Source organism: Euprymna scolopes, chromosome 26 (genome assembly GCF_053919585.1).
Source record: "Euprymna scolopes isolate OS-2025 chromosome 26, ASM5391958v1, whole genome shotgun sequence".
In the NCBI taxonomy this organism is placed as follows: Eukaryota; Metazoa; Mollusca; class Cephalopoda; order Sepiida; family Sepiolidae; genus Euprymna; species Euprymna scolopes.
In genome coordinates, this window is record NC_136507.1 from 108,837,072 (window position 1) to 108,863,366 (window position 26,295).

Below are 26,295 nucleotides of genomic sequence, written 5' to 3' on the forward strand. Positions count from 1 at the left end.
GAAAATATATATGGCAATTAAGCTATACAAAATATTCCACGTGAAACGCAGAATATTCTGTGTAGCTTAATTGCCATATATATTTTCATAACTTACTATATATATATATATATATACTCAATTTCACTCTAAATAAGGCAATGTAAGGGATTATGTGGGATGCTGTCTGACAGGGGACTTTGAGGAGTTCAATAATAAGATATTTGTTCACATTACATTTAAACTTCTCCAGCTTAACACAGTCAAGGAAGCAAGGAAAAAGGGAGGGAATTTGAAAATATAGCGGTCAAGTCAGAAACTTTTATAGTAGAAATCTGTCCTACATCTAGTGTTATCAACAATGAAGGGGCAGGATTTTGCTGCTCGTCAGCTTAATCAGGGGTTTTTAGGTTGAAGGGGGCACAAGTGCTATGAATTAGTCAGAGCACATTCCATTAAAGTACTTGAGACAGGGATGCAACAAGGCGACGATGGAACAGATAAATCTAGATTTTAAAAAGAATCAGAATCAGTAATTTTATCAAAATCGGAAAAAATATTGGTCTGAAATAAAACCATTGAATTTTTTAGATAAGAATTGATCATTTGTATTATTTAGATTATTTGGACTATTGTTCTCATCTTGAGTTTTATTTTCACAATGTTTTGGTAGATGTAACCTCCGACCTTCTTCAGGTGTATCTTGGTGAACTCTAGAATCTGCACAGAATTTTGAACGGAACATTTTATTTAATCGATGAAGATAGCATGTTCTCAGTCCGTCAGCCATGACAGGGCACAAGTCTTAAGTAAATTGCAATTGTATTTTAAGTGTTGCCTGCATTGAGGATTGAACCTTTAACCTCTAGAAGAGGGTAACTGAATTTTGCCAAGGACCTTTGGCATAGTGGATAAAGTACTGACAAGACAACAATATGAGAGTATGCTACACTTGTGAATTAAATAAAGGTTCCATTCAAAATTCTGTGCAAAATTCCGAATGTGACAGAAACATTCCCGTTTTGTCAGAAACATCACTCATGGAATGTGAGGACTAAAAGACAAAGCAAGAAAAGTGTGTGTGATAACTAGGGCTAGGACAACAGTATATTCTTTTCATTGTTTTGACTCTCGAGTGTGTATCCGTTGATATCTTATATGCTTTTATATAGAGTGATGTGGTTCTCGGTTGATTAACTGTGTCAGATATATACTCGAGAGTCAAAAGAACGGAAAGAATATGTTGTCACAGCCCTTGCTATAACGCTGCTGAAAGTGAACCCAATAAGATGTCATTCTTTGATAATCAAATTGTGTTATAATCTGTTCTTGTATATCATGGTATCGATCTGCTAATCCATTTCTAGATGATGCCTACACATGGCGTAGAGTGCAGATGAGTGCATGGAAAATATCAGCAGGAACCGTAGGATAGCTGGCTTGCAAAGATATTAGCAGCAGAAGCCGAAAAAGCACATATGCAAATTAGGAAATGTTGCCTGACAAAAAAAAGAAAAAAAGGCATGGGGTCGGAGAGAAGCAAAGTCCACATCAGAGAAGATGGACGTGTAAAGTCAAAGGCAAGAAATGGCGAGCTACAGTTTGCATGAGAAAGAAAAATGCATGCCAGGTAAGATGGATGTGTGGCCCTGTAGTGGTGGCAAGAGACTTTTAAGCTAGTGTTGAGACGGTAGGGTTTTGTTAATCTCATGGCAGGCATAATGAACAGTTAAAAAAACAGGAAGCAAAAAAAGAAAACGGAGCAAGCATTGCTTGGAAAATAACGATAATAAATTCCATTTGTATTTAAAAAAAAAAAACGTCTACCCAGATTTTTATTTCTTTCCAGTTTTATTTTTCTGAATCATTCAAGTAAAGTGCGACATCATGTAACGTTACAGATGCTGAATTATAATCTTGTTCCTCACTCGTGCACAAAAGACTTCAAAATCCTCATGCAACAACAAGAAAAATCTTACTCATTGTATCTCTCTTTTTGACAGAATGGTTGTTACTGACCAGCCATAGCACCCTTTACGAACCGTCACCATTGACTCCAATTCTGCGTCATTCTGAGTAATTCCGCCATCCTAATGTCCTTCATGTTGTCTGATATTCTTGTTTTTGGTCTTCCACGTCCTCTTTCGCCAGGGGTTGTACCAAAGAGCAGATCTTTTGTTAGACAGTCTGTTCTAGCCACATATCCCAAAAATCGCAATTCCCTATCATTAATGTTGTCCAGCAGTCTTCAGCATCATCCAATCTTCTCCAGAACCCAATTGTTTGTACGTTTGTCCACCTAGCTTACATAAAGAAGTCTCTGGTAGCATGACAATTCAAACGCAGCAATTTTCATCTTGTCGACTTTCTTTCAAGACCCAACATTCTGCTCTGTATGTTACTATTGAGAATACCAAAGCTTTCACGAGCCGTTTCTTTGTGCATTGTGAAATGGATCTATCTTTCCAGATATTGATTAGCACAATCGTTGCTGTCTTTGCCATTGCAATACATCGTTTTCTTTGCTATCATGTACTTTGTTTGTGAAAACACCCACGTAGTTGAAATCTTCTACATTTCCCACATTTTGATTGTCCACAATTAGACAAATTTTTTTTTTCTCGTATGGCAAACTAAAAATCACGTTCTTAAATTCACATGGAATTTTTTTCCAAATGCACTGGAACATCGCTTTAACACTCATGGACTTGAAATAAGTTAGTCCTGTAGTTAACGTCTAAGAAAATTTGCTTGTATTTACACGTCAAATAGCGATAAATCACACGTAAAGAATGAATGCAATCACGACACTAAAAGCATAAGCACGACTTCATTGAGCTTCTGTTTAATAACATTGCTATAATGCCAACAGGGTATGCCCAAATGAAAAAACACAACAGTTTAATTTAGCTTCAATGGTCAGTACTTTACATACTTGATACTATCTAATTTATTGTCTCTTAGACATTTTTGAGTGTAGACTGAGCTCCAATCTATGTTCCTCCTTGCCAAACTTTCACAAAAAAAAAGAAACACTCGACTAGCTACAGCCATTATTTCCCCCAATCTCTTTCCTTCTGTGCCTAAATCTAAACACAGATTCCATGAACAAAGCTTCTTTTCCAGAACTGCCCGCCTGTGGAACACTGTTCTGTTGTCCTACTTCTCAGTTGAATACAACATGGTAACCTTCAAATCTAATGTAAACAAGATCCTGTTGAGCCGTCCCCATACCCAATTTACACTATTAACGATTACTACACTACCAACTTATATTCATTAACCCTTATCCTCAAGTGGGTTTTGGGTCTTGATAAGTGGTGACTCCCAAGCAAAAGAAAAAAAAAAAAAGATTGTCCCCAGGAAAGTACTGACCCTATTTTCCATGACAAATAAAGCAAAACGCATTTGTTTTTGTGCAGCTGTTCATGTTCATTGGTCGTTCCTTTGTGCTTATGTGAACGGCCACGTTCACAGAACATTGCTTTCTAGCTAATCAAGCTTGTCGTGAACTGGTGTGTTAATGTTCTCTAACATGATAGACCATAATCTGTGAATATTAAGAAATTGTAGGCACTGCGATAAGTGATATCCATTACTAATTTGCTCGTTTTTTATCCAAATTTAATTTCCTCTTCATCCTGCAGATTAATGTGGTGTTTATAGATTGGCATTTCTTGTACCTTTGTAAAGCTTCCGTAACAGCTGCCGTAGTTGTTGATGGACAAATTGTCAATAAATTAATGTACTTTACCTTTGGAGCAATGTGATTTCACTAGCATCTGGCTCATCGATGTGTACAGCACATTTTGAACTTAAGATCAACTATGAACTGAGTCTCTGAGAGAGATTTATGGATGCTTCTAAAAATATATCGCTTTGAGTTTGTGAACAGTTATGAAAATTATTTTTTTTAATGGAAATCGCTTCAGACAAGGCCTGAAGCCACTTGATATAAGGAGCTAAAAACAAAATATTATTTCAAGATCCAAACTTGCAAACGATAAGTGTTAGATGGAAAACAGCAATTCTTTCCTTTTTGTCAAAAACATTGCTCCTGGAATGTGAGGACTAAAAGACAAAAAAAGGGAGCAAAAGTTTTGCGGCTGCCAAAAGTAAACCCAAGATCCACTTTCTACTCTCCTTAATAAAATATGAAAACAATTTTATTTGATTTAACATCTGTTTTACATAATAACATGTTTTTTTTTGTTTTTTTTTTTTTTTTTCAATTTTCACCCCAAACAAGGCACAGTGCCACTTTGAAGCAGGGGGCTACTATTAGGGAATTAATTAGCGGGGTCATTATGAAGGGAGAAGAGTAGAAAGATGTTTGTTAACATTACACTTGAACTTCTGCATATCATTGCAATTGGGAAAGCAGAATCCCGGAAGGGAGTTCCAAAGACCCGCAGTTCTAGGGAAGAAACTATTGGAGTAAAAGGCTTTCTTGCACCTAGGGATCTCTACTGTAAAGGGATGAGACTTAGTAGCTTGTCGGGTTTGTCGGGGGTAGTTACGTCGGGGAGGTACAAGTGTTTGCAGTTCGTCAGAGCATTTACCATTAAAGTATTTGTAGAACAGGCAGAGGGATGCAACATCTCGTCGATGGGACAGAGGTTGAAGCCTAGATGACAGTTCAGGACCTATCAGGTTGGCGACTCTTTTTTGAACCCTGTTCAGGAGCAAGAGACAAGCAGCAGATGCACCAGCCCAGATGTGACAACAGTACTCCATACATGGGCGAATGGTTGCCTTATAGAGGTATAGGATACTGGCAGGCGTAAGTAGTTTTCTAGCACGGTAGAGGGAGCCAACCTTCCTTGCAGCAGCCTTGGCAATGCTCTCAATGTATCTATTCCAGTTCATATTCCCTGTAAACGTTAGGCCGAGGAGTTTAAAAGAAGTACTTTCAGGCAATGTGTTGACTGACTTCTAGAAAAATTTGCTTGTATTAACACGTCAAATAGCGATAAATCACACGTAAAGAATGAATGCAATCACGACACTAAAAGCATAAGCACGACTTCATTGAGCTTCTGTTTAACAACATTGCTATAATGCCAACAGTGTATGCCCAAATGACAAAACACAACAGTTTAATTTAGCTTCAATGGTCAGTACTTTACATACTTGATATTATCTAATTTATTGTCTCTTAGACATTTTTGAGTGTAGACTGAGCTCCAATCTATGTTCCCCCTTGCCAAACTTTCACGAAAAAAAAAAACACTCGACTAGCTACAACCATTATTTCCCCCAATCTCTTTCCTTCTGTGCCTAAATCTAAACACAGATTCCATGAACAAAGCTTCTTTTCCAGAACTGCCCGCCTGTGGAACACTGTTCTGTTGTCCTACTTCTCAGTTGAATACAACATGGTAACCTTCAAATCTAATGTAAACAAGATCCTGTTGAGCCGTCCCCATAAAAAATCAAATTCTACCCAATTTACACTATTAACGATTACTACACTACCAACTTATATTCATCAACCCTTATCCTCAAGTGGGTTTTGGGTCTTGATAAGTGGTGACTCCCAAGCAAAAGAAAAAAAAAAAAAGATTGTCCCCAGGAAAGTACTGACCCTATTTTCCATGACAAAGAATAAAGCAAAACGCATTTGTTTTTGTGCAGCTGTTCATGTTCATTGGTCGTTCCTTTGTGCTCATGTGAACGGCCACGCTCACAGAACATTGCTTTCTAGCTAATCAAGCTTGTCGTGAACTGGTGTGTTAATGTTCTCTAACATGATAGACCACAATCTGTGAATATCAAGAAATTGTAGGCAGAGCGATAACTGATATCCATTACTAATTTGCTCGTTTTTTATCCAAATTTAATTTCCTCCTAATCCTGCAGATTAATGTGGTGTTTATAGATTGGCATTTTTTGCACCTTTGTAAAGCTTCCGTAACAGCTGCCATAGTTGTTGATGGACAAATTGTCAACAAATTAATGTACTTTACCTTTGGAGCAACGTGATTTTACTAGCATCTGACTCATCGATGTGTACAGCACATTTTGAACTTAAGATCAACTATGAACTGAGTCTTTGAGAGAGATTTATGGATGCTTCTAAAAATATATTGCTTTGAGTTTGTGAACAGTTATGAAAATTATTTTTTTTTTTTAATGGAAATCGCTTCAGACAAGGCCTGAAGCCACTTGATATAAGGAGCTAAAAACAAAATATTATTTCAAGATCCAAACTTGCAAACGATAAGTGTTAGATGGAAAACAGCAATTCTTTCCTCTTTGTCAAAAACATCGCTCCTGGAATGTGAGGAGTAAAAGACAAAAAAAGGGAGAAAAAGTTTTGCGGCTGCCGAAAGTAAACCCAAGATCCACTTTCTACTCTCCTTAATAAAATATGAAAACAATTTTATTTGATTTAACATCTGTTTTACATAATATGTGTTGACCGACTTCTAGAAATTGACTTCTAAATCAACCTATCTCTAGCCAGCTCTTTATTAGTCCCCTGACAAAGGAGGGATTGAACCTAGTAATTCACCCCCGTTCGTTTATTTGCATTTTTCTTAATAACCACGTTTTGAATTTTTTTGAAATTTTGCACAAACATTAGTTATAGTGACAGTAAACTTTTGTCAGAACAAATTTTCTGGGATAACTCTTACCCCCCACCCCCACCCCAGGGGGCATTATAGGTGTAAAGTTGCTCCCAAATCATTCATCGGTTCATTTGTTTGCACTTTTCTTAACAACCATGCCTTGAACTTAAAAAATTTTTCCACAAACATTAGTCATGATGAAAGTAAATTTTTGAAATAATGGATTTTCTGGGATAACTTTGGTTGCCCTTCTCCCCAGGGGTTATTACAGTGGTAAAATTGCCCCTAAATCGTTCATTTGTTCGCACTTTTCTCAATAACCACGCCTTGGATTTAAAAAAAAAATTTATACAAACGTTAGTCATGGTGAAAATTAATTTTTCACTCGTGGAGGGGGATCTCATATGCTTGGCTTGTTAAGCAAGATTTCCAGAATTCCAATTTCTTCTAAACACTCCTTAAACTTGATCCCAAAATTTTAAATATATTTTTAGAATTAAAATTGTTTAATGGATTTTAATCAAAATTGAAATAATAAAATTATTTAATGAATTTTAATTAAAAAGAAAATAATAAAATTATTTAATGGATTTTAATTAAAATCAAAATAATAAAATTATTTAATGAATTTTAATTAAAATTAAAATAAAATTATTTTATGGATTTTATCAAAATTGAAATAATAAAATTATTTAAATGGATTTTAATCAAAATTGAAATAAGGATTCTAGTTATAAGGTTTAATGTCATATATATTTTGATTATACTCTTTGTAAGAAGGCTCCATGCAATCCACTACTTGTATGGACGCATGTGAACATATTAGCAGCAGCATCTGTTAATGTACGTATAGTATGCAAATTAGCAAGTGTGCACAAGCCTGCATCACAAGAAAAGGAGAGAAAAATACTCCACGTGGTCAAAAGGAAAAGTTAAGTGTGTGCTAGGAAAGATAAACATGTAAACCCGATGGCGAGAAAGCGCGAGGTGGCGAGGAGACAAAGACTTTGGAAATATGATGAAATTTGTGATTTTGGAAACACAAATGAATAAATGTAAAAATGCATTTCATTTGCATTTAAAAAAAAAATGCTGAGTCAGATTTTGATTTCTTTACTGTTTTATTTATTTCTTTTGCGATGATACTAAACGACGTGTGGGTTCGAATGATTTGAAGTGTAATGATACATTACAGTATAAGAACCAACTACATCCTAAAATGGAGTACTGTTACCATATTTGGAGAGGAGCAGCTAAAAGGATTCCTTTTTTTTTTTTTTTTACCTTGACAGGATTTGAAATCTGGATTAAGTCCTCTTTTCTAGCCTACTTTCTCTTTTTAGAGATGTAGCAAGTTTATCTCTATTCTATCACCATTTTCATGACAGGTGCTCGACTGAGCTTCAATCTATTATCCCCACCCCCATAGAACATTTACAGCAAACACACATCTAGCTACAACTGCCAACAATTTCCTTTTTTTTAAATAGCTGTGCCTTAAACTAAACGAAAATTCCATGAGCAAAGTTTCTTTCCTAGAACCCCCCGTGTGTGGAGCACAATACTGTGAAGCTGCCTCCCAGTTGACTATAACATAATCGTTTTCAAGTTTAATGTGAACAAGTTTTTGTTGAGCCATCCTCTTAAATAAACCATTACGATATTCATGGTGTTATCTCACTGACTATTTGACACTTTATCCTTAAGTGACTTTCGGGCCTTGATAAGTAGTGCCCCCCCCCTTCCTAAATAAAGGCCCTAAAAATGTTGCAAAATCATTCTGTTCATTGAATTAATTTTATTATTAATTAACAGAAATGCCATTCAAAATTGTGTGAAAATTCAAATTTCATATTCATGGATTTGAGCTTTCATGTCATCTGGGTCGTTTAAAAACGATTAACTCATATTAATGGCAGGTCATAACAATTAAATGACAGTAACTCAGAAGAAAAAAGATGTAAACGTGACACAAAATAACACGTTATCATATTGATATATAGATGTGTTAATGCGTGTGTGAAAGGGGTAATTCTTTTTATTGTATCAAATCTGAATTGATTGACCAGCTGTCATTCCACAAAGATCAATTTCGGCAATAATCAATAAATCAAATCTATTTTGAACGAGTGGGGGCACATTTTTTTTTTTTTTTATCAAAATGATTCTTGTAAAATGTGTCTTTCCTTGTTTGTCTTTTGACGACAACCATTTTTTAAAATTCTTTCTTTTGTTTAATTTCACACCTGTTGATTTCCAAACATTGTGGATGATCTCAAATTATATCAGAACAAATATTTATTCACACGAATACTTTTATAACTATACGATTAAGTTTGTAAAATATGAAGATAGTTCTATTTTTTCTATGTTTTTTAGAGAATTTTATATCTTGTGGGGACTCACCGATACACAATATATAATCGTTTCCAAATTATATAAATATACTGAGAGATACCACTCTCATAGTCTGTGACATATCTCATAGTACGCCATATTTGCGTTAAACACTACAATTCCCATTTTCTATGTATTCCGTCTTGTTGTAAATATAAATACCTTTTTCTAAACCATATCAATGCCTGAATCTTTCTTAGTGACCCTTTCGGCCCTCAACAGTATCACATAAATACTTTTGCTAGAGAATTTCCAAATATACACATACTATATTAAATAGACATAGTAAACTTACATAAGATGGGGATTGAAAGTTTAGACATAATACATTTGTATGTGGCATCTGTTATTGAAAACCTAAGGCAATTTGGGTGCAGAGGTGAATTTCTGCAATCAAAATATTATATACAGAATAAAGAAAAATTCATTTCCCAAAATGAGCCAAAAAAAAAAATCCATTTCATTTTCTGAATGATTCTCATATGAATGGTCCTTGTGTTGGGATATGCAAAATAATATTAAGAAAGATAGTTTAAGTTTTGCACTTTTTTTCATTGGATGAAACAAATACAAAACGTCAAGTGCTATCACAAATTTCAAAAGTATATGATCCTCTGAACTTTACTTTGCCTGTCACAATAAGAGATACAATATTAATGAGAAAAATTTGGAAATCTTTTATATAAATCTCACCTGTCTGTTTGAATGCATATATGTATGTATGTATGTTTATATGTCTCGCTAAAACTTTTGACAGATGCAACGGATCCTAACAAGATCAGTATTGTTTTGAAGCTTGACGTCTCGGACAACAAATATCGACAAATTGGCCAAAAACATTAATTCCTTCACCCTAAACTCGGACGTTTTGTACAAGGAGGGGTTGATTTTTTTCACTGACATTTTAGCAAGTCACTGTCACCCTTGGATTGACTTCACTTAATTTAATCGATCTTGACTTTCGGTCGGACCATCGAGACATCAGCTAAGACGTCATGTTTTTTTAACCTTTTTTTCTCCTTCACGTTACGGGTTTGAGCCTGCCTGCCTACTACCACTTTTTTTTTTGGGGGGGGGGGTTCTTATTACGCCACCTACACACACCCGGGCACCTCCGCTACTGTTGTTTTGACCCCCACCCTGAAGGTCCTAACTACACCAGCTAAACACCCGGGCAACGCTGGGCACCCTGCTAGTTAAATATAAATTGGGATCAAAAAGTGCCTAAAAAAAATAAGTGATAAAATGAAATTAATAAGTAAAGATTGTGAAATGTTGACTGCGTTGTCTTTTGCGAGAATTGCAATTAATGACAAAGAATGATTTGCTTATATTCTGTGACAACTCTACAGAATCTGAGTTTGTAATGAACGCATGCTCAAATGGAAAAGTTCTTATTTACTAAATCTAAATTTGCTCTCTTAAGAAAAAGCTAATGAACATAGTGTACAAACTTTGGAGCAAATGCGAATAATATTGGCATTAAAATGTCTTCCAACATTGAAAACTATAAAAATATTCAAGTTCAATTAATGTTTGTATAGATGCTAAGGTAATTGTTATTTGAAAATTTAAGTTGGAATTAACCCTTCATGACCTAAATCATGATGTAGATGACTAAAAAAATATTTGTTAATTTTATTTAGTTTAAAGGGTAATGATACTATGATTGTCTTCAAACCGGAAAAATTATGAAGCTCAATAGTTAAACTATCACTAAGAATTTTTGCATTTCATAAATTTGCCTTGATTATTATCCATAGTGTTTGAAAAACGTTTGTTTCTGACAATAAACAAAATCCTCCACTCTCTGAGACAGATGGTGGCATACTGAATGTAAGCAATGGACAGTTGCAATCTGGAGGTATCTGGCATCTATTCAGATACGAAACTAATACGTACAAAGGCATGTTTGAATCAATTCCCACCATTTTTGCCGTTATATTCATTTATTTACAACTGAAATAATTAGTTCAACCAGGTCATAAAGGGTTAATTTCTAACAACTTATCCAACAAGTTCCAGTTATGAATCTACAACAGTCCTTATTTTTCATGTGCCTCGGAAAGAGATATATTTATTTGAAGCAGCCGAGTGGTCTTGGCTACTTTAATCAAATAATACAATCTAGTAATTCGCCTTAATGAACAGTTGTTCATAGTTGAAGTTGGTAATATGCTTAAGCTTTAGGCTTTTGGCGTATCTTTCGATGACTCCTCAGGTTGCTATTCCCGTCTGTATTTATGGCTTACACCAGCCTATCATATTTTTGTGAGGATGTTTACCTGTTTATTACATCAATTTTATCACCATTCAATAATGTGTGAGGACACTTTAGTGATCGTCTCATCATTAAAAGGGATGATCTTGAATGGGTTTCACACTCACTTCACTTTAAACTGCCAATTTTTATCTATAGAGTTATATTAGATAATGAACAGATGTTTATAGTTGAAGCTGGTAATATGCTTAAGTTATCAAAATAATCTTTATTCATGGACTGAAGAGGGCCATCACAGCCGAAATCACAGAAGTGCCAAGAAAGGAGTATTGTAGAGTTATTGGCCATTTTTTCATGTCATATCGAGGTGTGTGTATCATTGAAGAGCGATAAGATAAAGACTGTTGGCCATTCGTCACTGAAATATGGTGGACAAGTCAAGTATAACTGAAATTTAATTGTACCAAATATGGTTGGATTGTAGAAAGGATTATAAATGTTATTAACGATTCCTTGAGTGGTATATTTGGGGGAGGGGATCATTCTATGACTTGTTTCTTTGTATATTTATAAGGCTTGGAAGACTAAGGCTTCTGCAAAGAAGGTGAGCTCCCTCTACCATGCTAGAAAACTACGCTCACCTAACAGTATCCTGTACATCTACAAAGCCGTCATCACCATTCACCATGCATGGGGTATTGTTGTCACATTTGGTCTGATGCATCTGCCCCCAAGTCCTTTCCTTTTAGATAAGGTCCGAAAAAAGCCTCAAACCTGATAGGTCCTGCACTATCAACCAAGCTCCAACCTCTGTCCATCGCTGCAATGTTGCATCCTGTGTTTGTTTTACAAATATTTTAATCGAATGTGCTCTGACAAATTTGCAGCATATGTGCCCTCTCTATGTAAAACCTGACAAGCAGCAAAAACCCATTCCGTTACTGTAGAGGTCCCTACGTGCTGGAAAGCCTTCTACTCTAATAGCTTTTCCCCTTGAACTACTAGACTTTGGAATTTCCTCCCTTTTTCCCGTTTCCTTCACTGTAATAACGTGCAGAAGTTTAAATGTAATGTGAACAAACATTTCACTTTTAAATTCCCTGCATAGTGCCCTTGTAGACTTAATTCAAAATAATGTCTCTTATGTCCAAGTGATAAATATGCTTTGTTTGGAGCGAATTCACTTCACTTCACCTGCCCCATCGCGGTTACCAGATGACCTGTCAACCAGTCCTCTTCATCCTTCCCTGTCCTCTGCATGTTTGACCACTTCGCTCAGCTTCAATCCTGCACGTTCTGTGATGTCTTTCCATCTCTTCTGTCTTCATCTCTTTCTTCCTCCTCTGACTGTTCCCTGGAGCACTGTCTTGGCAAGCCTCTCTCCTCTTGTCACATGGCCGAACCATTGTAGTTTGCATTTCCTGATTGTGGTAAGATCTTCATAAGGACCAATAGCTTGCCTTATTCTGTTTCGGACTTCCTCATTAGTTATCTGGTCTTTGTAAGAAATGCCAAGCAGTCTTCTGAAGCATCTCATTTCTGAGGCCTGAATCCTCTTTTCTAATTCTGCTGTAAAGGTCTGTTTCACAAACATACAGGAAAACTTAGTGGACAAGGGAATGCATCTTTGATCTGAGCTTGATTGCCTTACCCTTCCAAATGATGTTCAACTTAGCCAGTGTTGCAGCTGTCATTTCAATTATGGCTAATACTTCAGATTTGAACCCCTCATTTGAAACTATTGCTCCAAGGTATTTTAGGGTGAATAAAGAGTTTTTTAAAAAAAAAAAAGAAAGTCTGTTTATGAATTAGTCTGCCATAGTCATATTCAAATTTCATGAGTGTAGATTGTGTTGGTACATCTGAAGAATAGATTTACGTTTGCTGTTGTCTGGTGTCAAATGTCCCTATTAGGTGGGCACATCTGAAGAATATGAAATCAGGCTGAACACCAAAGTCAGAATCTATTAGGCCCTCATCCACACTATTCTCCTGTATGGCTGCAAGACTTTATTTATTTTTTTTTTTACACAGTGGTCACCACTAATCAAGGCCCAGAAGCCACTCAGGGATAAGGGTTATTGCAAGTACATTATGTTAGTGTGGAGACTTGGCCTATGTGAGCAAATGACCTCCACAAACTAGAGATATTCAATCATCACTGCCTTTGCTGCATCCTCCATGTCTGCTGGCAACAAGTTGTCCCTAACAGTACAATTCGCACTCATTGCAGGATTCTCTCCCTCTAAAAAACTCTCTTCACCAGACGTCTTTGCTGGTTTAGCCACGCCCTTTGACACCACCCAGGTGACTTCATCCGTGAAGTCATCAATCCAGCTCCTCCACCAGGCTGGAGGAAACATTGTGGTGGTCGATTCAATACTTGACTCAGGACAGTGAAGCAGGATGTTAAACTGATTCTCGGCCCCCAACTTTATGGGAGTTCATTGTTGGAACTGCGAATAGCTTGCACTCATAACTGAAACAGCTTTGAATTGCTGTGCCTGGTCAGCCATTGTTCAGGACGTGGTGAACTTGTTGGAAAGAGCTGACCCAAACGATCCAGGGTTAATGTTGCAACCATAACATGACATGTGAATAATAGATTAATGTTTGCTATTGTTTCGTGTCAAATATTAAAAGAGTTCCTATTCATGGACAGAAGAGTATCATCACAAATCAAATCGAAAGTGCCATCAGAAGATGATGATGATGGCAACATTCAGTCTCATGAAACAATGGTGTTCTGCATCCAGTCTGGTGTACTGCAGCATCTGCTGTGGCTATGCAGTCAAAGCTGGAGTTGCCTCTCTAGATGCAGGCCTGGGAAGGTGATAAGAAAATTTAAGTTTGCTCAGTTACCAGGGTCTCCATCTCTGCATTACAGACAGTCCAACAGAAAGGCAAGCCAATACAGTTGGATCCAGTGCAGCTGCAAGAGTTGCCAGGAAGGTGTTGTAGTGCTTCACCTATCGGGACTTCAAACCTAATTTTTGCCAGGGTTTACTCATTAGCCTCCACAAGGCAGTGGAGCTACTTGTCCACAGCTTGCAAAAATCTGAAAATATTTTCAATTTTGACGAAAATAATGGAGATCCTCATTGTAGTTATGATTCTATCAAAATGAAAGCAAAATCTTCAAGTTCTCTCCGATTCTCTCTCCTCTGATCTTGAGCACATAATACAATGGGGAAAGAAGTGGCTTGTTACTTTTAATGCATCTAAAAGCAAGCTTTTATCTTTACATCATCAATGCTCTGATCCCCATCTGGCATGAATTGAAATGAATGGCTCTCGTCTTGGGGAGGCCTCATGTTTTGACAAGCTTCTGAGCTTGACCTTTACTCCTGATCTGAAATGGAACACATACATCAAATCTGTTGCCAAGGCCACTGGAAAAATGGTGGGATCCTTCTATCGATCCAGTAGATATCTCACTGCTGATGCAATTCTCTATCTAAGAGCCAGGTACGTCCAAGGATAGAGTAATGTTGTTACATCTGGGTAGGAACTGCTAGAAAAGACTTATCCTACTTTAATAGAGTTCAAAATAGATTTTGTAGCCTCATAGGAGATGTCCTTTTTTCTTTCCTGCAACCTCTTTCTCACAGAAGAGATGTTGCGAGTTTGTCTTTGCTTTATCGTTATTTTCATGGCAAGTGCTTGACTGAGCTCCAATCTATGGTCCCCCCTCACCAAACTTTCATAAGAAACTCTCGTCTAGCTATAAACACTATCGATAATTCCCCCCACTCTTTATCTGTGCCTAAACCTAAATGTAGATTCCATGAACAAAGCTTCTTTCTTAGAACTGCACGCCTGTGGAACTGTCTTCCGTTTTCCTGCTTTCCAGCTGACTACAATATGGTTGCCTTCAAGTCCAACGTAAACAAGTTCTTGATGAGTTGTTCCACTTAAGTTAACAAATTTACCGAATTTCAATTTACTATATTGTCCAATTGACTACTGTACACTCTTTAACACTTATCCTCGAGTGGCCTCTGGGCCTTGATAAGTGGTGATGCCTATGTAAAAAAAAAGAAAAAAGACTGGTGAAAGAAGAACAAGAGAACAGTATGTCAGAGTTATTGGCCATTTTGCATGTCATATCCAGGTGTGCTTAGCATTGAACAGTGATATAATAAAGATAGTTGGATATTTGTGATTGAAACATGGTGGACAAGTCAGTCATAGATTGAAGTTTATTTGTACGAAATATAGTTAGCTTGCAGAAAGGATTATACATTTTATTAATGATTTCCTTGAGAGGCATTGGGGGTGGGGAATGGGATCACTATGCCTCGTGTCTATGAATGTTTATAAGAAGTTCATGAGTTAGTCTGTTACGTTTATGTTCAAAATAGCAATTTTCATGAGTAAATGTGCAAATTATGTGTGCAAATTTGAAGAATAAATTTAGCGATTGCTAGTCTGCTTTTTGTGTTTTAATACCAAAATCCCTCAAATGTTACGACTAATTTTTACAAATGTATCACGATCGAACTGCTATGTTTCATCTTTTGTTTTCTGTAAATTTGTGTTCCCCATCCATTTCTTTGCATGTATTTATCTTTGACATTTTGTTCACCTTTTCCTGTATTGAAATTGTTTCGTCTGACCAATTCCAAATGACATTAGCCAATGTTGTCTGATATTCAATGGCTTACCTCACTCACCCCCTGCGCTATGTCCACTGTTGTGTCATCCTAAAAAAAGTAAAGGATAAGTGCTCCTTTCCCTTTACTGATTACCTCCGGGCCCCTGGCTGACGAATGATGGCCTTATAGGTCATCCTTTCTATCCCCATTTCATGTAACAAATTACCCAACAATTTATTACCTCTCGTCGTCGTCATCCGGTCGGGTTGTAACTGCCCCCTCCACCTCTTCAAGAAAGTAAATAGGATTTTTTTTTACATTCAACACGACATACAAATAGAAATGGTTGCCGATGAGTATTGTCGTTACTTTTGAAATCCACCGTTACATTGTTATTATAAGACCAATAGTTACGCCATGTTATTTGTTTTTATGAAAATCACTCCAGACAAGACATGAAGTCACTTGATATAAGGAGCTAAAAAAAAAGAAAAAAATACTTCAAGGTCGAAATTAAACAATGGCAAATGTGAGATGGATAAATTTAGACCCCCCAAAAACAGCAATTCTTCCCTCTTTCTCAGAAATAGCGCATCTGAAAAATGTTTCTTTTTTTTCTTCCTCGTGCCAAACATCATGCAGAATTTCTATAAACAAAGATCCTTTCTAATGGTTTCTCGTCTGTAGTGCACATCACCACAGGACTGCTTCTCTGCAGGCTACAACATGTCATCTTCAAATTCAATGCCAATAATTACTTGAAATACACTGTTCTTATAAGTAATCAAACATAGTTCATTCCATTCATCATTTTCAATCCTCTCATAATATTCTTCATCATTCAAATGACAATCATTTCATACTAGCAGGACCTATGGAAATTCCACAGCGACATTTTTCATATCTAATATATTGCTGCTGGGTATTCTGAATGGACACCATTCGATGTTACTGTAGCCCTTTTGTTAAAACGGTAAAAGTATTTATCTGAAGTAATCTGGTTAATACAATGTCAGAATATATTTTGTTATTACGGTTTATCTCCAATATACTTATAGGAGTTTGTGACATATTCTCATTGTATGGAGACCCGATGCAAACAAAAACCCCACGATATCATTATACCATCTTTAGACAGAACAGATACTACCCTAGACAAAAGACCAAGAAGATACATTTTAGTTTCACGTACGGCCCAAAAGCGACATCATTTTTTATTTTATTTTATTTTTACATTGCGTCTTCAGTGATCGGGAGATCCTATTTATTAAAAAGAAAGATAGAAAATGATAACATACTACGAACATTAAATTAGCGTATATATATATATATATATATATATATATATCTACTAATTTAGTGTTCATTGTATGTTGTCATTTTCTATCCTCCTTTTTAATAAATAGGATTTCCTGATTGAATAATTAATAATCTGGAAACTGTGATACATGTACGTTAAAGGTATTACAGTATTAATATATAGATTATTAAATTTATCCTCATATTTTTTGCCTTGATAAGTTGTAATTTATTAGTAAGAAAAAAAAAAGTTTTAAAAAGTGGTTAAATTTTCCTTCATCTAAAGCAGGGTTTCCCAAAGTGGGCTCCACAGAGCCCTGGGGCTCCATGAGCGAGGTTGAGAGGTTCCAGAAGAGGACCAAATTCTTTATATAAAAAATTAAATCCATTGCAAACATTTAATTATTGCTCTTTTTTTACTGGAAAAAGATATGATACATGACTACAGGTGTAAAGAGTTTCAGGATGGTTCATGAAAAAGAAAATAAAAAATAAATTAACAAAAAAATGCAACAATTTTTTGATTAAACAAAAACAAAAAATGGTTGTAAACATTATCATTAGTTTGTATTAAAATTTTGAATGAACGTTTTTCATATTTATTTTAGAAATTATCTTGTTAGTGCTCCATGACAAACTTTTGCCCTGTTCAGGGGCTCCATGGTGTCCTGAAGTTTGGAAAACTCTGATCTAAATGAATATATGTACGAAAATTATGACAGCCTATCTCCCCCGACCCTTCCCCACTATTTCTTCATACATAAACACACACACATTTATATTATTTGTTATAATTCAAATTTTTTACTCTTTACAAAATAAATTTCAGTAATAAATTAAAAAAAAATCATTAATTCTTTTCCATTTCATGTTCTTTTCGCCCTTTCATCTTGTTATACTCTATCCCCCCCCCTCCTCTCACTTTTACTTCTTTGTACCAAGACATGACACAAATTACTAATGAACGCATTATTTTTAATGTTGTCCTAAATTTAATCTCGTCTTATAATAATAACAAGTTAGAAAAGCATTTCATCCAAGGCATGAAAATTGTTAAACAAAATGTTTTTACTATAGGCTTTAAAAATAAAGGTACAAGATTCAATTTGAAATTTATTTCTCTTCAAAGTGCACTTTTATAAATTTTATAAAGTAAGGTATAAAAATTTAACACCTTACTTTGTAAAATTTATAAAAGTGCATATATTTGATGACAATTATGGCACGACACACACACACACACGCACGCACGCACACACACACACACACACACACACACACACACACACACACACACACACACGCACACACACACACGCACGCTTGTCTCGTGCCATAATTATCATCAAATATATGTTCGTAAACTCAACCGGAACTAGAGAAAACGCTTAGTGAATATAAAAGAGATATCAAAAATAGCAATTCGCTAAATATATATATATATACACCTGCATTAGATATGAGTTTGTTTTGGAAATGTTTTATTGTGTTTAATATTTGTTTAATAGTTTGTGATGTGGTTTGTATTATTGGAATTCCTAGTTTGTTTATATTGTATTATTGGCATAGTTGGGTAAAAGAAGATATCTGTTTATGAATGAGAGAAGTGTCTGTTCGTTTATTGATTTTGGAAAATATTTGTATGGCTTTTTTCTTAGCATTAAATATAAAATATGCAGAGTATTGCAATGTTTTCAAAGATTTTGTAATGTATTTGAATTCATCATTCAGATATTTTGGACTACAAACTCTAAATGCATGTCGAAAGAAACCGATAATCCTGCCTGTTTTTATTTGGTTATCATGGTGTGAGTAGAAAAATATAGAAATAATTTTGTGTGTAGTTTTTTGATGAATTTTGAAGGATAGATTATTGTTGAATTTTTTTATAAGTATATCTAGAGATGGAGAGTAAATTTTTTTTTCTGTTTCATAGGTAAACTTTATGGAGGAACCGACTTTGCATTATTTGTTTTCAATATTCTCTATGTGTGTGTTTTCAGGAAGAAATATTTAAACATCGTCACTATATCTAAAGTATTTTGTGTTTGGAGGTAATCTATCTATCTACCTATATATATATATATATATATATATATATATGTATATATATATATATGTGTGTATATATATATATATATATGTGTGTATATATATATATATATATATATATGTGTGTATATATATATATATGTGTATATATATATATATGTGTATATATATATATATATGTATATATATATATGTGTATATATATATATATGTGTATATATATATATGTGTATATATATATATGTGTATATATATATGTGTATATATATATATATGTGTATATATATATATATGTGTATATATATATATATGTGTATATATATATATATGTGTATATATATATATGTGTGTATATATATATATATATATATATATATATATATATATTTTCGTTCAGAAATCGGACAAAATATCCATTTCACGTTACAAACACAACAAATATATTTTCAAATATTGTACTGGTATTTTATTTCTTCAAATCAATCATCCCAATGAAGTCTTAAAATTGATGAACATATAATTTTGGTTTGTTCCTTGTTCATCTCTCTATCATGTTGGAAGATTATTTTCATAATTTTCATCATATTTATATATATACTAGCAAAAGTACCTGTCGTTGACTGGGTTCAAAAACAGCCTACAGAAAATGGACTCTGATTTTTTTAAAGTATGATAGGTTATGAAAAGGAAGGGTTGTAAAGAGATAGCTTCGAATTCGGGGGTATCAAAACCAAAGCAAAATATGATGAAAGTAAAAATAAAATAGATAAACCCCATAATTTATTATACCATACCTGTTCACACTGAAACACTTATCACAATATTCTGTGGATCTATATTAAAAAACCTTGTTAAACTTTGTGACATATTTCCATTCTATGGAGGTTAGGTGCGAACGAACACCCCATAATTTTATTATACCATATTTCTTCAAACTGAAACATAATTATCAAAGTATACTTATGCAGATAGATATGAAAAGTCTTTATTAAAGTTTGTGCCTATTTCCATTCTATGGAGGCCAGGCGCGAACGCAGACCCCACAATTTTATTATACCATCCCTATTTAAGTTAAAACATACTTATCAAAGTATTCTTATGTACATCTATATCAAAAACACTTGTAAACGCTTTTTTTTTAATTTTTTATTTCCATACTTTGTGGACCAGGCGCGAACGCAGACCCCACAATTTTAATGAACCACCGTTCTGCAGGATCAAACATACCCATTCCTGTGTCTCGATACATCTTCTATCATTATATGTAATCAGTTTTTTTTAAATAGTCAACCATATAGGAGCCTATTCATAACTAGATACACACACACACACACACACACACACACACACACACACACACACAGCTTTATGTTATAGATATATATACTAGCAGGCCGCCCGGCATTGACCGGTCGTGAAATATGCTTAAATATATTTTGCTTGTAGAATATAATTACACGTAATAGTTAACTAAAGATGATCATCTCATAAGAAAACCAAAAAAACGGATAGAGAATTAATTAAAATGAATGTTTAAAAGAATATGCAAATTAGCTAGATCTTTTGCTAATGAATGCAATTCCATGACTTATATATAACAAAGTTGTATTTTCTTAATATATAGGGTATTTGAACCCATGCGAAACTTGCATAAAAAGAAAAAAATATTCCTATATAACATAAAATGTAAATAAACATTCGAATTAAATTAGGTAATTTCTGATCACCAAGAAAAGAAAAAAGACCTCTCTAAAACAAAGAAACTGGTGTGCGCGAGCTCATTGGCTACAATATATGGGTGTGTGAATATCTAAGATTCTTATTGGCTGACTAGCAAATCCATTACCGCGAGTATATATAAAAACATAAAGCAATATCGTTTTCATGCAATAGCCTGACGAATCCTCATGAGGACGAAACGTGGAAAATTCTGTGTAACTAAATTGCCATATATATTTTCAAAACTTATTCCGGTCATTGAATATTCTTTGTTTATTTCCTACATAGTAAATACTTGATGATTTAGTATTTATAGGCTCTTAATTTGCTTCAATTCTTGTATTAATTGCCGATGCCTTGAGGTAAAATGCTAGCCTACGTAGTCAAGGGTGACTTTGTTGCCAGGTTCCAATCTCTCAACCAGCAGTAATTATCACTTCCTAGACTAATGATTGCATGAACATGAAACACTAGTGTCTGTAGGTATCGATGAATTATTATTAATTATTCAAATATATATATAAAGGTTTGTATTATTTTTGTTTAATGTTTTCATTTAGTCGTTTCCTCTGTTGTATTTTCAGCATTTTTCTTTCTGTGTGTATGGGAGGGGGGGGGGGCAATTATTTCCATTCATTTTTTTTCTGCCTTATCTTGATTGTCGCGTTATGTGAGACATTTCGTATGTAATCAAACCATCCGATTTTTAGGTCACCTTTCCGTGGTCATCATCGTCGTCATCGTCACACCTTATTTGAATGTCATGGCCAGGATTTATTCTATCCATTCAGCTAAACATTTATTGACGGTTTTAAATGCTTTTTTTTTTTTTTGTTGTAATTTTATTCTATTGTCTCTCATTAGGTCAGTATGTTTAAATTTCTTTTTTTGAAATAGCATTTTTAGATTCGGCCATGCCTTTCTATAAGATGCCCTGTCTGTTCGCCTGTCAGATTCAAACTAACATTTTCATCACCCAAAACACAGATTGAATAAAAATATCCTCCCTTACTAAACTTTCACAAAAAACACTCGACTAGTTACAACCACTATAAACAATTTCCCCGACTTTCTATCAGTGCCTAAATCTAAACGCAGATTCCATGAACAAACCTTTTTTTCCCAGAACTACCCGTCTGTGGAACACTGTTCCACTGGCCTGCTTTCCAGTGGGATACAACATGGTAGCCTTCAAATCGAATGTAAACAATTTCCTGTTAAGCCATCCCCATAAATAATCAAATTCTACCCAATTTACACCATCAATGATTACTACACTAACAACTTACATTCATTAACCCTTATCCTCGAGTGGCCTTTGGACCTTGATAAGTGGTGACTCCCAAGTAAAAAAAAAAAGAAACTACAATGAAAAAGTGAAGAATGTCACTACCTTTTGAGCCGACTACTTGATGTAAATGTTTTTGTCAATGAGAATACGATTACAAACAATCAATTAGGGTTGAAACGGTTACACAAATTACTTATTTAGTGAAAATGTTAAGAATTTGAAGTATAAAATCTTTTCCAAAATGACTTGATTCCATATTGAATAAACTGAAAAGTGTTGATATGCCGTAAAACAAGTTTGTAAAAAAAGTTGACGAGAATTCCATTTTTGTTTGGATTGTTTTGATCTTTCCATTAATGGGTGTTAACGCACAAAAGTAGTGACTCATACGGTCTCCGAAAGTTCTTGATATTTCAGCTTCAGTTTCAGAAACTGACATTTACATTTCGATCCTCTTTAGGAGGGAATGCTTGCTTGTTATAATAGATGCCATTGCGTACTATGGGATCAGCAATGTCAAGTTCAACTCCAATCGGATATTTTGGGTTCATTCATACACTACCATCATCTCATCTCCGTCGTCTTTCAAGATGCTTCACCACCGAATCTACACAACTTTTCCAGTTCTCTTCACACTAATAATTTTCAAAAAGATGAATCTACAATCTTTCACCTGATTGTGCATAATGTAGCAACTTTTGTTCAATGAATTTTATAAGATGAGTTGTTCACGGTAATTATTGCTACAACATAGCTTAGTCTATTCACATAATGCATACTTCTTGATCCCTACAAATGCGTCCATTTTGTCTGTAGAATCAGTTGGTTGAATTGCTGCAATCACAGTTCTGAGGTTTCAATCTCTTCTTTCAGTTGTTTCATTTTCAATAGTAATTTTTATAAAGAAAAATCAACAAATGCAATTGCGTTTTTAAAATCAACTTTTCAAATTCAGTTTCTGAATTTTTGAGATGAGGATTGATAATTTGTATTATTCGAACTATTGTTCTCATCTTGAGTGTTATTCTCGCGTTTCAGTCGACCTTCTTCGGCTGTATCATGTCAATCCGTGGCATGATGGATAAAGTGCATGGCAAAATTCAGTTGTAAGTGACACTCTTCTGAAGGTTGAAAGCTCAATTTTCAGTGCAGGCAATACTCAGAATACAATTGCGAATTACTTTAGACTTCTACCCAGTTATAGATTATGTTGTATATGAGAGGAGATATGGTATAATCACGTTGAATATATGGTATAATCACGTTGAATATATGGTATAATCACGTTGAATATATGGTATAATCACGTTGAATATATAGTATAATCACATGTACACACCTGTTCCCATTAGATCACTAAAGTTAAGCGGCGTTGACCCTGGCCAATACTAAAATGGGTAACCATTTGGTAATGCCAGGTGGTATATGTACTTGGAGCCTGCAGGGGAATGGGCACTGCTAGGCTATTCTTGCCCAAGATACGCTGCATTAAAGAATGCAGGGCTCCCATGACCCCAGAGGGTTAAGGGACACGTCTACATCTGGTTATAGCTGATGGAACGAGAGTATGATATCTCTGTGGATTAAATAAATGGTTTTGTTCAAAATCCTGTGCAGATTCTTCAGTTCAATAAGATAGACCTGAAGAATTTCAGAAGTTACGTCAGCTGAGATATAAAAATAATACTCAAGATTATTATTGGATTATTGAGTGTTAATTTTTAAAACATTTCAGCCGAATTAATATAAATTTTTATAAACATCATAAAAAACATTAACAAATACAATTGAGTTTTGAAAATCTCTTTGAGATTTCATTCTTTCCTCATAGCATACATGTATGTGTATGAAACACTGAATCTCCCCCTCCCCGATGAGTGAGGCGGCAGTTGTCCAAACCTACATCTCTCTTTCTGCCTCTCTCTCTCTCTCTCTCTCTCTCTCTCTCTCTCTCTCTTTTTGTGCTAATTCCATCAGAAAAAGAGATCTTTCCTGTTTATTTGCAACGTTTTATTAAAAAGTCTAATTAGAAAATTCCACTCTATCTAATTTCTAAACTTGCATGAACCAAGCAAATGCAACTTCATCAACTACCAAACAAATGACATGAAGGCGACTATAATAGTAAGAGTACCATTGTTTTAGTAAACTATAGTCTTGCACATGACCTTAAAATGCATCCTGTTGTGAAAGCCCCAATTTAGGAGATTTAGAGAGTATGGTCACACTCCTTAGTTGAGATTACTCCCAGGTCCACTTTGAGACGGACTAATAGTACAAATTACCAGCATTGCATTTATGGGTCACATACAATCTGTTCACTTCCAAATGTCCTTTTTTTTTTCTAAACTTTCTTATTTCTTTTCTGTTTAGGTTACCCAAATGTCGGGAAGTCGTCCTTATTGAATGGCTTGGTTGGTAAAAAGGTGAGTTTCATTCTTTTAATGTCTCGGGTACACGGCTACCCATCATCACAAATACCACTTATTGAATCTTTAATAAAATTCATTATTCTTTCTATCATTCGATCATATTTTTTATGGGGAACTGTACAAAGGAAAAAGACCCAGAGGAGGTCAGTGGAAACGGTTCAAGGACAATCTGAAGGTCGGCCTCCAACAGTCTGGTTTGTATTTCAACTCATGGGAAAAACTAACCCAAGACAGATCTTCTTGGCATACCGTAACTCACAAAGGGGCTACAATTGCTGAATCCACACAAAATGAAGAATGGAAGAGAAAATGTGACATTAGAAAATACAGAATAATCAACATCTTCGATGCATAATTATCCCACAGGTGTCCAACATGCAGGAAATACTTCAGAGCTCGATTCGGTTGAACAAGCCATCTTCAAACCCACAGAACAATTGCATCTTTACAAACAATGAATGAACATCATCATATTCAATACAAATAAACTTCAGTTTATATTTGACTTGTCCACCAAGTTTCAACCATGAATGCCAAGTCTTTTTTATTGCTGTTAAAGGATAAACATACTTAGATATGACCTGCAAAATGGCCAATAACTCTGACACACTCCTCTCTTGTCACTGCTCTAATTTGGACTCTGATGGCTTTTTTCAGTTCAGAAATAGTTTGCGTATTGTTTAGATAAACATAATTCCGCAGATATAAATCTGGAGAATTAAATCTGATATCGTGCAGCCTATTTCGGATAACACTCCCTACTAATGAAACTATCACCAAAGTACCCCCCATATTATTTAACAGTGATAAATAAAAGACTGTTGAACATTTATAAAAAAAAAAACAAAAAAACTTGGTATTAACTGAATTTTATTAATATGAAACGTGGTTGCATTTTACTAACATGAAAATAATCTAAAGAAATTATTTAACAAAATATATTTTTCCTAAAAATTCTGATTAGATGCCAATGAAATTGGTGCCGCAAATAATTTATTTCGATTCAAAATTTAAGAAAATGCACATTTTCACCTTGAAAACATGACGGAATGTTATATTTAACTTATGTATAACCAACCGACAGAGAGAGCCCCTTATTGACATGCTTAGAAATGCTATTTCAAATTGAAGATGACCTATTAATAAAAATGCTATTATAAGTGCTATCTAGTGATCATCATCATCATAGCGATCCATTACCAGGCAGTATCCAACACGTTCCTCAGGTTTGCATCAGAGCATGCCTCACTCAGAGGACAGTCTATAAGGATTTGTGTGATAGTCTGCACGTCAGCACCACAAGGACACCAAACGTCCTATGCATAGCCCCACTTGTGCATGGTTGTCCCATATTTTGGCAACCTTTTCTCGAGCCCTGTTGAGTGTTACTCACTCTTTCCAAGGTAAGCCAAAGCTTGCCGCAAGATCTTCTTTCAATGCCAAAAGAGCCTTGTTGTTGTCATCTTTGACAGACTCGTTCGACAAACACAGACAGACGGAAGTTGATATTGTCTGTCTTAGGTAGTGAAACTCTTGCAGAATGGTACTCTTGATGTCCATATAGAGGATAGCAATTGTTGGCACTCTGCTTGTCATGCTCTTCCTTTGCTATTGCCTACAGAACCCACATCGAGAAACTCCGCAAGAAGCCATCTACTGATGAAAATGCTATTTGAAACTTAGCATGACCTACACATGAAAATGTTATGTCATTAAGTATCACTTAACTACA

General features: G+C 35.0%; 1 protein-coding gene across 1 annotated transcript in view; it reads left to right on the forward strand.

Moving 5' to 3' along the window:
* LOC145248359 (guanine nucleotide-binding protein-like 1) overlaps positions 1 to 26,295 on the forward strand; it is a 342,841-nt gene that overhangs the window by 264,165 nt on the left and 52,381 nt on the right. The window contains exon 9 of the mRNA XM_080110280.1: positions 24,505 to 24,557. Within this exon, the coding sequence (XP_079966406.1) occupies positions 24,505 to 24,557 (53 nt within the window). The remainder of the gene's footprint in view (positions 1 to 24,504; positions 24,558 to 26,295) is intronic.